Below are 14,955 nucleotides of genomic sequence, written 5' to 3'. Positions count from 1 at the left end.
TCAACCGAATAGTGAATCATGTCAACAAGTAGCTTCAGTTTCTTACAAGACCACTGAAAAATGCGCTACTCCAAACTGAAAAATTATGTTCACTAGAAGGCAAGCGCGGAAGAACTTTCATTTCGTCCTACAACTGTCTGATAAGGATAGTGTTTGCTTCTTCGTAACGACCTAAATGGTGCTTACCTAGCGTTTGCTAGGAAGCGGAAACATTCCGCCTTGCTGTTCCTCTTCGAAGTCTCACACCACACAATCGCTCAGCACGCCTTGTGCCCTTTCCTCAGTTTATCGGAAACTGTTGGCACGTTCGCGGGCACAGAGAGAGCGAGAGAGAATAAACTTTGATTTTGAGCAAGCGCAGTGTGCACCAAAGGTGAGCGGCCTCCTTATTCCAGGTAGCCGCGGGCCTTCGCCATCTCTTGTGCCCGTTGAACGAGGCTTCGCTGATTCTTCAGGTCTGGGTCTGATAGCTTGGCCGCCCACTGCTCTTCGGTTAGTGTAGCCGTGCTAGGGTTTTGTACGCATCCCCATACCATATGGCATAGTGTCCGGGACTTCAGAGTACTTGCAGGTACGAGGACTTAGTCGGTGAGATGCGGTGACGTAATATACCGTTAACGTAAGTTTTTGCAATTTCCTGAGGGTTACTGCCTCTTCCCTAGTTGGACTGGGGTGAGCTGGCAGATAAGCTCTTCGGCCTAGCCTGTAGTGCTGTAAGATGTCGCTGTACTTTTTGGGTACATCATCCTTCCTCCTTAGTGCGTCCTGTGGGAAGGCCCGGTGAACATGAGCTCGGGCGGAAGCGTCGGCTGCCTCATTTCCCATCAGGGACTCGTGACCCGGAGTCCAAAAGATGTACGTTTCTGGTAGGTTCTTATTTGCTGTATCTGTGAAAACTTGTAAGCCTTGCCTGCAAATTCTTCCTTTCTAAAAATTTCGACAAGCTGCTTGTGAATCGGTTAGTGTTATTGCTTCTTCAGCACAAGTTGAGATGACCAGGGCTATGACTGTTTCTTATGCCGTATCAATTTGTGTAGTTAAGATGCTAGCTGCTGTTCTCTCTTTTCTTTTGCTGTCGACTATGCTCACGTCATAGGCTGGGATTCCTGAATATTTTGCTGCATCGGTGTATCTTGTGTCCGGATGTCGGCCGTGGTCTTGTCGGGGTTCTGTATTCTGGATTTTTTCTTCCGAGATGGTAGGTAGGATGCATATTTTGTAGGATGCGAGCTACCGAGATGTACTAGTCGAATTGTTCCTGGGATAATCTTTTCCTCATCACGTTGATGCATAGCTTCAGGATAATCAAATCTTCGAAGTAGTCACCTGTCTTGTTTCAGTTAGTCTAAGTCCTTCGAGTTGGTTGACTTTGTGTGCTTCCACGAGCTCCTCCCAGGTGTTGTGGAGACCTAAGCGTAGTAGTCGCTGTGTGGTAGCACGTTCAGAGATCTCTATGGCAGTCTTGATGGCCTTTCATATGAGGGTATTCAGTTTTTCAATTTCTGCGTTCTTGAGGTTTACATAAGGGGTCGATAAGTAATTCTACTGATGATGAGCGCGTCAATGATTTTTATTGTGCAGTTCTCTTTCAAACCGTGCCTTTTGTTCGATAGCCATCGTAACAAGTGCGTGACTTCCGTGACTGTTGCTTGAAGATTCGGTAAGGTGGCTGTGCCCAATCTTCTTTGTGGATGTGCAGACCATGGACTCTGAGCGAATCTACTTTAGGTATTTGCACTCCATTCAACCAAAGCGTTTGTTCTGGTATTTCACCTGTTGGCGGTCACCCTCTTTTTCTATCTATTAGTACAAGAAGCTCCAATTTTTCTGGCGCGCACGTGATCCCACAAGCATTGAGGTAGTTTTCAGTGCGATCCACCACCTCTTGAAGTGCGTCCTGTTGCGTTCCTGGAGAGCCACCAGTTGTCCAGATGGATAGGTCATCTGCATAGAGGGCGTGTATTATCCCCTCTATTTATTTCAGTATGTTCGGCAGTTTCATCATGGCTATGTCAAAAAGGAGTGGCGAGAAAAATCCAATGCCAAGACTGCGCTCTTGCTGTGCTTGCCTAGATGATCGATGACGTCCTCCTTCAGCTGTAATAAGATGTCTTGCGCTGATAAATAGTGACGGAATCCATAGATGGTGTAAGGCAAGTATCGGCTTTTTTCTAAGTATGCAGTTAGTCTGTTAAGGACCATATGCTCATACAGTTTACCGGCGCATGATGTGAGGGATATGGGTGGCATATTTTCTCTTCCCAATGTATTTGTTTGGCAGGAATCATGACGCGCTCAGCGTGTTTCCCGATTGCTGGAACGGTCCCACTTTCCCAGCTGTCGTTGACAGCTTTCAGGATATTCTGATGCTCAAAAGTTATTGTTTCTGTGCCCGAGAATCAACCTAGGCAAGAATGAGGTTGGTTCGCGGGCCCAGAAAGAAAAACGTTTGAGGATCAGAAAAAAATAAAGAATCGCCCACGTGCACACAGTGAAAGCGACAGGAGCTAACAAAGAGAATGACAACAGGAACGATAAGAGCGAATGCGTCACCCGTTGGGGCAACGAAGCGAGCGACTACATAAATATATCGGATGTTAAAATAAAGAAGCCCAGCGCACGTTCTATTTTTGCGCACAACTGGATATCACTGGGCTTTATTGTTATTTAGTCTGAAAAGACAAAGCCGCATATGCAAAGGTTACTGAATTTTCGCTTGTTACTAGTGTAATGGGGACGCTTCATTTCTCATACTGAGAGATCGAGACAAGAAATACAGGAGAGGCAGGAAGATTAGCTATACTGCGTCCAGTTTCCTACCCTGCACATGGGGATGGAAATAGGGGGTAAAGGAGGTATAGAGAGAGAAAAGAAGAGAGAACCATCAGTGCACAAAATATTTCACAACACACGCAAAGTCGCATATCAAAGGCGGTCGCATAATTCTGTTGACTTCAAAACTACAGGAAGGCTTGATTGGCTTTCTGAGGTGATGATCTGCGAAGCCAAGGTCCCAAGATCTTCTAATTCCGAAACTGGCTGAACTGTCCGGCCCCTGGCACTAGCTCGGAGATCAGCCCACGTTCCACAAAGCGACTTCGTGGTTTCATGACGTGATAGTGTGACGTAACGTTAGGTGGCGTAACGATGACGTCAAGTAAGGCGGCGCGACGATGGTGCCATAAATATTGGTGATCTGTGACGTCATGATGATGTCATCGCATGCTGAATTTTTTTTTTCATCACTTCTTGTTGACCCCGAGGCTAACGGACGCCGAAGGTCACTTTTCATGTTTGTTGAGGCCATAGAAAGCAGTGTGATCGGTCGTCGAAATCTTGTCTATTGCTGATAAACATCAGTTCGTCTTAACTTCGCCCTCGTGGACGCAGCGCGATCCCTGGTGCTAGGGATACTTCGAGAATGCGCGCAGCTATCGCGCTTGCACCATGGTTATTACCGGCGAAAACATTCACAAGCTTTTGATGTGTGAAGGCTCGTCTTGCTTCCAGCAATAGCATTGTTTCCATCTGTAAGCTGGTGAAAATCTACCATCACAACAACAGAAGCAATGTACACGTGCGTGGAAGTATTCGTCTATGCAGTGTATTCTGCAACGAACAGTGGGTGCTTACTTACTGGGGAATGCTTACCGGTAAGCTTACTTGCCGGTAAAATGCTTACTTACCGGGGAGTCCGTCTTCGACACGACGCTCACACACACGCTCCATGACAGAGTTTGCGTAAGCGTAGTTTGTCTGACCGGCGTTGCCTCGGCCAGAAGCGATAGAAGAGAAGACGACAAAGTGGTCCAAGCAGGGGCATCGTTCCCGCGACACTTCGTCGAGGCGCTGGGTGACGAGCACTTTAGGCTTACACACTTCTTCGTACGTCTCCGCCGTCTGGTTCTCAATGAGGGCATCGTGAAGCACCTACGAAGAAATAGTTTAGAGAGAACGAGGTGAAGAACTGAAGAACGGCAAATGAGTCCAAATGCAGTGTTAGCTTAGAAGCGAACACTCTAGTTCAAAATTCACACTCAAATGATATGGCACGTTGCACTTGACTCTCGCTTAACGAAATATATCTTATGTCAAAACGTCACATAACCTACGCAGTCGTTTCAGTAACATGCTATTTACCAGGACTAATGCCTAAAGATGTGAGTAAGGAATTACATAACTGACAAGCTGGCACTGCTTAGGTAGATGTCTAAATGTTGTGACGTCGTTGTGGCGGTGAAAAGCAGGAATTCAAAGCGACAAAGATCAAAATCGCTCGCGCAAACCCCTTCCCAGATAATGAAGTGACGCTAACAGTGCTACGACTGCGAGACGAGCGCAATCGTCGGTCGTCGGTAATCCGATCGTCCGGCAAGCACGATCGTACATTCTAGCGTTATCGCTTGCGCTCTAGTTAGATCCAGAATTAACTACATGACGCACGTCGCTCGCACAGTCTCGTCGGAGAATTGGAAAACAGTAAAAATTCTTCTACTGCTTCCAGGCTACGCCTGGATTTAGTAGACGCAATGCATTCAGGCTACGCCTGAATGCAGTGCGCCGTACAACAACACGTGTCCGTTTCAACCATGAAAGCCGTTCACAACAGTGAGGCAAAAGAGGAGCACTTGTTAGTGCTATTCCCCCTTTCTCTCCTCCCCCCGCACCGAAGAAGCGCCATTCCGAAGCTGAAAATAGATCATATATAGAAACGAAGAAAGTGCGCATAAAAAGAGCAACGAATATTCAGTGAAGAGCAACGCTACAGTCGGGCATCCTCACAAGCACCACCTAGTGGGTCTGTCTCTACTGTGAATTGCTCGTGCACGCCGCTTGTGCTCGGGTTCCATGCATTTAGCCGTTGATTGAGCAGCTACCGACCGACCCTTGCACCAGCGTCCAATATCCGCATTTGCGATATGAATAAAGCAAGGGAAAACTAAAGGCCTCAGGGTCGTTAACACGCACAAAGCGGTTTAACGCGCACTACATGAACTGGAGCTAGTGCGGGGCACGCTGAGAGCTCGTAATGTTGTCTTGAGTAATGTGGTCTCGTGTGCCGAGACACCGAAGTAACTTGTATGGCCCGAAGTATCGCCGATGAAGTGTTTCGCTGAGCCCACGTCGGCGCATTTGCGTCCAGATCCAAACAAAGCCGCCGGCTAGTATTCTACGAAACGTCGTAGAAGTTTGTAACGCCGGTTGTCAGTCGTCTGCTGGTTCCTGCTGCGTAGACGGATGAGTTGTCTGGATTATTAGGGATGCTCCATGTAGTCTGTGACGTCCCGACTGTCCTCGTCCGTGAGGATCGGTAGCATGGTATCAACCGTCGTTGCCGTTCTCTCTGCGCAGACCAGCTTTAGCAGCGCCGTGTGCGTTGTTTCTTACAAGACCGAGTAGTAAGCGAAGGTGAAATACGGAAGCATGCCATCTCACGTCTTGTGTTCGACGTCGGTGATCATTGCAAGCATGTCAGCGTGAGTTGGTGTTACCACCCAAGACATTTGTGCGTGGTTGGTAGGCACTTGTCCTTCGGTCACTTGTCTGGTTGTATTTCAGAATCAGCAGCGTTAGCCTAGCACTGACAGTGGTACATTTTTCGGTGATAACAATCCTGTAACACCGTGAGGTAGCAGGATGTTTTCAAAGAAGAATTTACCTACCTTGTTCGCACTACCTTTTGGCGGGTCTTTCGTTTCGGCGTTGCAGGTCGCACAGCCCGTGGCCGTGATGATGCACTCATTCTGTGACATCGACAGTGAAAATGGCCTTAGTAAGTCTACTTCGATCTGCTGGAGCCAGTAGCGCCACCAGAATTCTTTTTTTTTGGGGGGGGGGGGTGGGCAGGGTTCAACAGTACTTTATGTATGTTCGTGCGTGCGTTTGTAGGTGCGCGCCTATATATACAAACGTAAAATAGAAAAATTGTGGGGGGGGGGGGCGGGCTGGGTACGCCCGTGGCTGGAGCGATCGATGCGGTAGTTAGCTCGGTTGTAGGAGCCCGGATGGCCTTGTCTGCAGTGCCCTGCATCACGAGCAGTCTCAGCATAACTTTCCTTAACGAGCGACGTCGGCGCTTAGCCTCCGCCAGCAATACTTTTAAGTGCGCAGCAGTTGAGGGTCCCGGCTTGTCGTCCATCCATACATCTCATGTGGCGTGGTCACGCTCACAGTAAAACGCTCAATACAGGCCATAACAAGGCTATCAATGCTCAAAACCACGTTAAAATGAATGAAGACGGTCTTAAGTAACACAATTAACAGACATAATGAACAAATAATCGCTATAAATAACTTAAAATTGCTAAAACGTTTCGGAAACATGCGACTGACTCCGGCGTCGAACAGGAGAGGGCGCCGCCACCTCGCCAAGTGCGCCATGGTTCCTCCCACCGGCACACATCCGGCGGCCAATCAGTGCACGCCGTGTTGCAACCGCACCTGCACGCAACCTTTATAAACCGCTCGTCGTTTCTCCACCTAAACTCTCCACATGGATCCAGCCGTGCTCGAGCACATCGAGCGTCAGCGAGGGCTGACTCATGCGAGACAGCGTCGACACCGGGCAAATACCGAGGTGAAGCCTCCGCGACCAGCCATCGCTCGATAAGAGCGACAAGCCAAGCGGCAAGAACCAGTGCCTCTCCATGTGAAGGCCGAGCGAGCAGCAGAAGAACATAAGTGACGACTACAAAACCCCAGTATCGTTAAAGCTCAGACCGCTGCAGCTTGTCGGTGCAGGCAAGCTGATCCTATACTCAGAGTAAAGCAAGCGCAAGTGAAAGGTCTACAGCGCCAGACTAATTCAAGCAAGGTGCGTGAAAAGGTAGCTGCCGCGCGGTGTCAAATGCGCCAGAACAACGCAACCGCCTATGCCGTGCGCAACAACACAACCGTAGTATAACAACACTTAATCGTGATTGCACGTTACCGCTAAGCAAATAACATTAAAACCTCACGATACATTAACACTCACACTGCAATAACAACAGTGCTAGCGCCAATAACAATAGCAACGAAACAATAACAAGAGTGCAACGGCAATCACTGGGTGACCATGCTACGAATTCCTGTGTTACACAGTAGTGGAGCTGGCTCCCTTTTTTGTATCCTCGCTAGCGCTCGAGAAACCGAGGTGTGCAACGGTCGGATTGTCTTGCAAGCCCGCAGTACGACTGGTCGCATTACTTAAGGCACAGGAAAAAGGTAGTGGGCTTGAACTGACGAAATGCCCTTCACGAGAACGCCGTTTCGCGAAACAAATGATGCCAATCCTCTCCTAAATACCTTAGCTACGGCGGCAGCCTTGCCTTCCAAGGCTTCTCAGGTCTGGGTCGGTCCGTTGCAGTGCGGCCCAAGCGCACGCTCTCAAATTCCGAGGAACCTACCGACGCCCTGATCACTTCGTGTCGGTAGGCCAATGGGGGCGCGGAAGAGAAAGTCGTTATCACAATGCTTTGGTCCAGAGTTATAGGGCAAGGTGGCAAATGAGGTGGTCACCAACGTTTGACAGCGAAAGCTGTTTTGAGATCTTAACAAGGGCCATTTTCGGCGCCGTAGTTGTCCGCCGCCGCTGCAGCCGCCGCCGGTGTCCGTAACCACTATCGCGCGAAATAAAAATAACACTAAAGAAAAAATATCCGGGTTAGAACGAGGTTTGAACCTGGCTTCCCTGCGCGGGAGCCCAGTATTCTACCTAAGAGCCGTGCCGGTGCTTGAAACTGCTTTGCAAAAAGACCCTATACCGGCATGATTGTCGGGAAGGAAACACATTAACATATGTAATGTAGTGTGATAGAAGAGAAAAATAACACCCAGGCGTCACACAACGCGAATTCTCTAGCCAGGCGTCACACAATGCGAATTGCGCAACGAGTGGGTTGTTGAATGTTTCCAACCCATTACAAAGGGCACTTCATCGTCTTCAGCCACAGCATCAACAAAGTACACATAATACCTTACATGTGTTTAGCGGGTATCACGGTTCTCCGCAGAATGACGAAAAATTGCATAGTAGCTGCTTCCCAACTTCAAAAAAATTATATGATTTATAGCGTAGTGGGTTCCTCCCAAGTGCACTTCTACTGGTTGCCAAGGAAGCCCATAAGGCTTCTATGATCCATTTGCTGAGGGTCTCAATAAAGTTAATTCCATCTCTCTGTCTCTCTCTTTCTCACGTTATCGCGTGTTATAAAGCGAGGTGGGAGAGTTAAATAATGACCGGGCGTAACTCGAATTCGAATTACGTACCTAGTGCGTCGTTTAAAGCTTCCAACACATTACAAAGGGCTCAGCCATAATTCGTCATCGTCATCAACCGTCATATCAAAGTACACATAATACCTTACAGATGGTACCTCGCTTCTCCGCACGATGACGAATAATGTCGTGGTGGGTGCTTGCCAACTTCAAAAAAAATTTTATTTATGGCGCAGTGGGTACGTTGCTAGTGTACTTGTATTAGTAACCACAAGAGAGTTTACAACGGGCTCTAGAAATGCCGGCTCTTCTAACTTTCACTCGTACTGTGTTGCCGTTTCTGCGCAGGACCTGGCGTATTTTAAATGGCCTGCTGTATTTGACGGGACGAGACTCGGTTACAGCTCAAGTGATGGCAAGGGCGCCCTTTTTTTCGTTTAATAATTATCTTCTGCCTTCGAGAGTAACCGGCCAGCGCAAGCGATCACCCTGTGTAATCCGTCCGTCCTGTGCACAAGCGCGGCGATGAGTGTTCTGCAGCATGTGCCGGTGTGCATTTCTGTATTGCCCCTTCATCATATTCCGCGAGTATTGGCGGTGACTGCAAGCGCACTTCTCTTACTGGAATGACTTCACATTCGACGTTTTCCACTTGAACTCGACGTCCGGTTTAGTAAGATAAGCAAGTGGCTCTGCGATGCAGGAAAGTCCTTGAGAAACCGCCTGTAAAGGCGCACAGACAAAAAAAATCTTCGCACTGCCTTTTTGTCGATGAGCTCTGGGAAATAGGTGATGGCAACACTCTTTCGCGGGTCAAAATTAACTCTGTACTTACTGATGATGTGGCGCAGGAACAGCAGTTCTTCGTAGGCGAAGCGCCACTTCTCAGCTTTCACGCTAAGTCCCGATGGTTGGATTCCTCGAAGAGCATTTTAAAGCGTCGGAGGTGCTAATCAATCTCTTCGGACTAAGACGACGCCGTCATCCAGGTATGTAGAGAAGCCTGCCACTTCAGGTCTACTAGTATCACGTCGATAGAGTGTTGAAATGTGGCCGCCGCCGTGGAAAGCCCAAAGGGCACGCGCTGAAACTCGAACAGGCCGTCAGGTCTTAGAAAGAGAGTCTTATCTCAGTCTCTCGTTGACTTCATTATGCCAGCAGCCCGCCTCGAAACCTGTCGACGAGAAATGTATTGATGCAGAGTCGATCTCGGGTGAGGTACGTCCACGGGAAAGCGTATACCTCCTTCTTCGAGATCTTATTAAGGCCATAGAAATGAACGCCCAAGCGCAGAGTCCCGTCTTTCTTTTTCACTAAGGCTACTGCTGAAGCCCGCGGACTGTTTACCGGCTGTGTGGTTTTGTCGAGCAGGATTTCGTCGACTTGTCACTTTATAACTTCCCATCTCGCATCCGACCTCGGTAGGGGCACTGAAGGAGTGATGGAGCACTTTTTTTCTGTTATGCTGCGATGCATAGCGAGCGGTGTTAGCCGAACTGCTGACGATGACGAAGAACAATCATTGCGTTGCTGGAGAGGGTCTCGAAGTTAGCAGTGTGCATTCGAAGTTGTTCCTTTTGGAAGTGGGACGGCTTTGATTGATGTCAAATCTTGGATATGTTATTAGATGTGAAGCATCTTATAGCGGAGTTCAATCCGGGGGTGGTGGTGGGCGGCGTGACCGCCCTTAATGCGCATGCACAAGCCCTCTCCACTATCCCTCTCCCCTTCCCCTCACCCTCTCTGCTTTCCCTCTCTCCACCGTCCCTCTCCCCATCTCCACTTACCCTCGCCACTTTCCCTCTCTCCCCTCCCCTCCACTCACCACTTCCACTCTCCCATTCCCCTCTCTCCCCTCCATTTCTAGCCTCTCACCACGGTGACTTGGACGCCCGTTCTCCTGCACCCCCCTCACCTTTTTTTTTCTTCTTTTATTTCCACTCATACCTTTGATTTTTGTTCTTCTTTTACCATCTCTCATCACTCTCACTGTCCCTTCAATCCCCAGTCCCCCGTGAGTGTATCGGTTGAGGTGTCCTCACTTGAGAGACAGTTATCGTGCACTCTACACCCAATTTTCATTTTCATTTCCTTCTTCCTTTTAAGAATCACCCCCCCACTTCTCCTCTCCCCTTTGCCTCTCTCTCTCCTCGCCTCTCCACTCGCCCTCTGAAACGCGGGCTCTACATGCCAATCGCTGCTTCGCATCGCCTCAGGTCTCCTTTAGCGGGAGATGGTGTGATTTTTTGAGCTGTGTTTGCAGCTTCGGTAAAAGTCGAGAAAGCGACCTCATTGCGGATCGCCACTATGTCTTCTACATATGCGATAGTTGTGCCCCAAATCCGCAGTTCACTACTACGTTGTGCCTCATAATCATGTCCTGGGTTTCGCACACCAAACCCCAGCAGGGTTTATTATTACTCTTGTGCCAGCCTGAGATGTTAGTATTCGTGACTTAAGTTCGTCAGCGTCACATTTGCCTTTCCTTTATGTCAACGAACGATTCTTCTTGCGAATGATTCGTCAAGATGCTGCGACAGCTTTCTGCCCAGGTGTCCGCCCAGATTGTTTTTCTGGTAAATAAAATTGAACTGAATTGAATTGACGCAACTTTCCCGGTCGACCAGAAGGTGTTGACCACTCTCGATGGTACCTTCTATATCTCGTATTGTTTCGGTGCCAATGGGAATTATGACGTTAGAGCGAGGCAGAACAGTGACATGATCATCGAACACGTTAACGGCACGGTGACGTAGATCCGTATCCAGCGGTCTAGCTTTGTCTGCTGATAACGTTATGGACTTGGTTCTTAACTCGTGGACGGCACCGTGTTGGTTTAGCCCTTTCAGGTCCAAACTTCCTGTGTTAAATGTAAGCAACTTGTTTGAAGAACCTGATATGCGCATAATCATTGTACTCCTAAAGTTGAAATAATCTGTGCTCACAGTATCTAATCAAAACTGATCAGTGACCAACTTTTTTACTTTATCATTTTATAGTAATAATGTATGAAATAGCATTTCATAATTTATCATTTAAAAATTGTTTTGATGGTACTTTTATGAGTCTACCAGGTGGGCAGCATATGTAGAGCAGATGCTCGATATAAGTTGTAGCGGAAAAACAGTATTTTTTCGCCAGGTGGCTTACAAAGCTGATAATTTCAGTTGCAATCAATGCATTTAAAAGCGTTAAGAAGTCCACGCCATCGATGACATCAGTCGAGCAATCGAACACGATTACGAAGCTCGTATAAGTACGGTTACTGAAGAAGGCTCTTGCTCTGCAAACCCCAGTCGAAGTTATTAGGTGCTGTCTGGATTTCTGAATCTTCTCTGGCAGTCCCTCAAAACTCGATTAAATTTTGCGGTGAACGGACCAGTGACGACGGAGTAGTCGGCGCGGGGTGTTCCCAACGCGGTGACGTTGTGGGCGTTCATAAAGCCATCAAAGTATTGAGGCTCCACCATAATGGTTCATTATGGCTCAGCCATGTAGCATCAAAGTATTATAGAAAGAGTGCGAATAAATGACACGAAAACGAGTGTTTTGCAATGTGGCCACATCAATGGACCGCATCATAGTTATTCGCAAATAGTAGGTACCCAGCTTTCTTACTGGTTACTTGGCGCCTGGCAGATTAGTCGCCTTTGTCGTTCGTGTGGTACCTAAACAGAAATGTTTCTCTCAGTAGCCGAGGAGACAGACAGTAAGACAAGAAAAGCGGGCTCATGGGTGCATGTTACAGTGTCTCATTCCTATGCAGTGTCTTCCATCAACATGTTACATTAGCTGCAATAACTGAATGATTCTACAATTAAGAGAGAAAAACTTCGCTGGATAAGGTATGCAAAGGGCGCAGTCAGTGAACCGCAGCATGTTAGACTAACAACGCGGATTCAAAAGTGCGGTAATGAATCCTACGCCCCAAAAATCATCTGCAGTGACCAGTTAACAAACGCGCAGACATACGATGAAATCATGTTTTTGGCGTGCCGGCATCACCAAAGATTTCCGGGAATCCAATTTCTATGAACTGCAAGCATCATCATTAGACTGGAGGTGAGGATGCCTCGAGGAACACCCCCACTCAGGTAAACAGGGTAATTATTTCTTCCGTAGTTCACTCACCATGGCCAAGTTAAAAACGCCGCCTACAGGTCCCATGGTCGCTGCGTTGTTGAGTACTTTCTGGGCACCTTCCTCCCTGGAGACGTCCTCGTTGCTCACTATCACTTCCGCACCAAGACTGTTCCAACGGTGAAGACAAAGTCGCTGGTAACCAGTCCGCACTCCAGTCCTTGAGACAAGAAGGAGCTTGCGGCAGCCGCGAGAGATCATCCACTCAGCCAGCTCGAGGCCAAAACCCCCCAGGCCACCAACAATGATGTAAGACTTGTGCCCGTAGAAGCATGGACGCGCCACGGCCTCTAATGTCAGCGGTGGAGTCTTTGTATAACCGAGCTGGGTCTCTTCCGGTCTTATCTGCAGTCAGAAAAGTTATGAACATGCGTAGATTGTACATAGTAGGTTGTCATAACCTCCGCACAGCTTGTCTTCACGCAATGCTCGTGTCTTTCGTTTAGCCTTGCATACTGCACGAGTGGCTTTTTTCTGAAGAACATTGTAAAACACACGCGCCATTCCTTGCTTAAAAACGCTGAGCGCACATCCTTGAAAAAACAAACAAACAATTTCATGTTGATTTAAAATCATTAGGGACCAGACAGACGAAAACTTCACACGTTAGAGTTGAAGAGCGATATTTCATTTACTTTGTACGCGTAAACGTTGTCTGGAGGCCTCAGTGCCCAGGCTACCAGAATAATATGAAGTGCTGGTTGAGCTGAAGTTGTGCACAGGACCGAAGAACGATACGTAATGACAGTATTTGGACGCATTTTAACAATGTAAGAATGAAAACAATAAGTCTGTCAGCATGTTAAAGTGATTAACAACTAGGTAAAACAGTCATGATGGTGAATCGCTAAAGGAAACGGAGACTTATGAAGAATACAGGACGCGGCGCTACTAGCAACTGAGTTTATTTTGACAACAACCCCCTCATATATATAAAACGTACGTCATCACTGAAGGAAAAAATGTCAACACTTGATAATAAAAAGAAACAATCAGGCAAGAGATAAAAACCGCGCATGCACCCCTACCGAGGCAACAAACACACTTCGTTTTACCTTCTCTCTGAAAAAGCAACTTTTCAATCCGAGAGCAATATGGATGGCTGGCTAACGCAACCATTGCCACTCCTCCTGATAAGATAGCGGATTAAAGGGAATAAAGTGAGATAATTAAAGTGATAATCTTGTCGCATACGTCGTGAAACCCTCTTCTCCAGACATGTGTGGCACATACACGTGTACCACGGGGCTCGGTAAGCGGGTATGCGCAGCAGTAGTAGGAGGAATAAACTTTATTAAGGGAAACCAGCAGGTTTAAGTGGCCGGGCCTAGGCCTCCCATGAAGGGGCGTCAAGGGCTTGCCTCGACGCCGCCTCACGGGCGGCGTTGAGGCGTTAAGCCGCAGTAGTTGCAAAAACATTTATTGCCTATGTAACGTTTCTTGGCAAGTGGGTGGGGTCCTCAGTCCAGGGCTCCACTGGCCTTTGCGGCTCGCTGGGCTTGGTCTAGCAGAGCCAGCTGGCTCTCCCGATCCTTGCTGGCAAGCCAGCTCTCCCACTGCCTTGATCGAGGCTGTGACCCCAAAAGGAGAGAATTGACGTTTGGGGGCCGCGATTGGCATTCCCACGTAATGTGGGCGATAGTTGGCCGTTCTCCACACCACAGACAGCTGCGCGCGTACATTGTGGGGTGTACGTGAGTTTGTCTTTGTAAGTGAGGGTAAGTGTTAGTTTGCACTCGACGCCAATCTCGCGCCTGTTCTCCGGTAAGATCCGGATGGGGATAACTGTATTTGTGCCGTTCTCCTCTTTGATTCTCGAGGATGTCGCGTGGAGTTGTTGGGGGTTCCTCGAGGGTTGCGACCGGTGCTCGGATGCTTAATTCGCGAGCAAGCCGGTCGGCCCTTTCGTTGCCTTCAAGTCTTGCATGCGCAGGGCACCAAAGTATTGCATGTGAATTGAAGAGTTGTTCACCTAGGATTCTTATTGCCGTCCTTGGTATTGTCCCAGCCTGAAACATACGGCAGGTCGATTGAGAGTCGGTAATTACAAGGGCCGAATGTCCCTTTTGTTCTGCACATCTGATCGCCATAGCAACCGCCGCCGTTTCGGCCGTACTGACTGTTGTAATTTTTATAGAAGCCGCCACGGTTGTGGCTCCGCTTGTTGCAACAATGGTGTAACGGTTGTCGTGCAGTTTGCAGGCGTCAGTGTAAAAGACTGTTGGGTTATCCCCATAATGCTTCTGTAGTGTTCGAGCCCTGGCTTGCCGTCTGTCTGGGTGATACTTCGCGCTCATATTCTTGGGGATGGGGGATGCCATGATTTGGGCCCTGATGGTGTTCGGTAATAAGTATGTCTCCTCGCCGGCGTGCTGCGGTCTTAAAGGGTAGCCAACCTGCTTGAGCAAAGCTCTGCCTTGTTCTGTAAAATTTAATCTTTCCCTTTGCGATATTAGCACAGCGGACGCGAGTTCTTCGTAGCTATTATAAATTCCTAGCGCCTCAACTTTTTTGGTGCTGGCATTGCTGGGAAGTCCAATCGCAACTTTGTACGCTGTTCGTATCATTGCGTCAATATTTGTTGTTTCGGTATTGGTTAGTTTTTGAAAGGGTAGA

At 48.2% G+C, this 14,955-nt stretch overlaps 1 protein-coding gene across 1 annotated transcript in view; it reads right to left on the bottom strand.

Annotated features, from left to right (window-relative positions):
* LOC119398708 (fatty acid synthase-like) overlaps window positions 1-14,955 on the bottom strand; it is a 141,680-nt gene that overhangs the window by 16,868 nt on the left and 109,857 nt on the right. The window contains 2 exon segments of the mRNA XM_049417399.1: window positions 3,687-3,930; window positions 12,331-12,684. Of these exon segments, the coding sequence (XP_049273356.1) occupies window positions 3,687-3,930; window positions 12,331-12,684 (598 nt within the window).

The sequence above is a fragment of the Rhipicephalus sanguineus genome, chromosome 7 (assembly GCF_013339695.2).
Source record: "Rhipicephalus sanguineus isolate Rsan-2018 chromosome 7, BIME_Rsan_1.4, whole genome shotgun sequence".
In the NCBI taxonomy this organism is placed as follows: Eukaryota; Metazoa; Arthropoda; class Arachnida; order Ixodida; family Ixodidae; genus Rhipicephalus; species Rhipicephalus sanguineus.
Note: the sequence above shows the minus strand (reverse complement) of the source record. Positions and strands in the feature narration are given on the sequence as shown.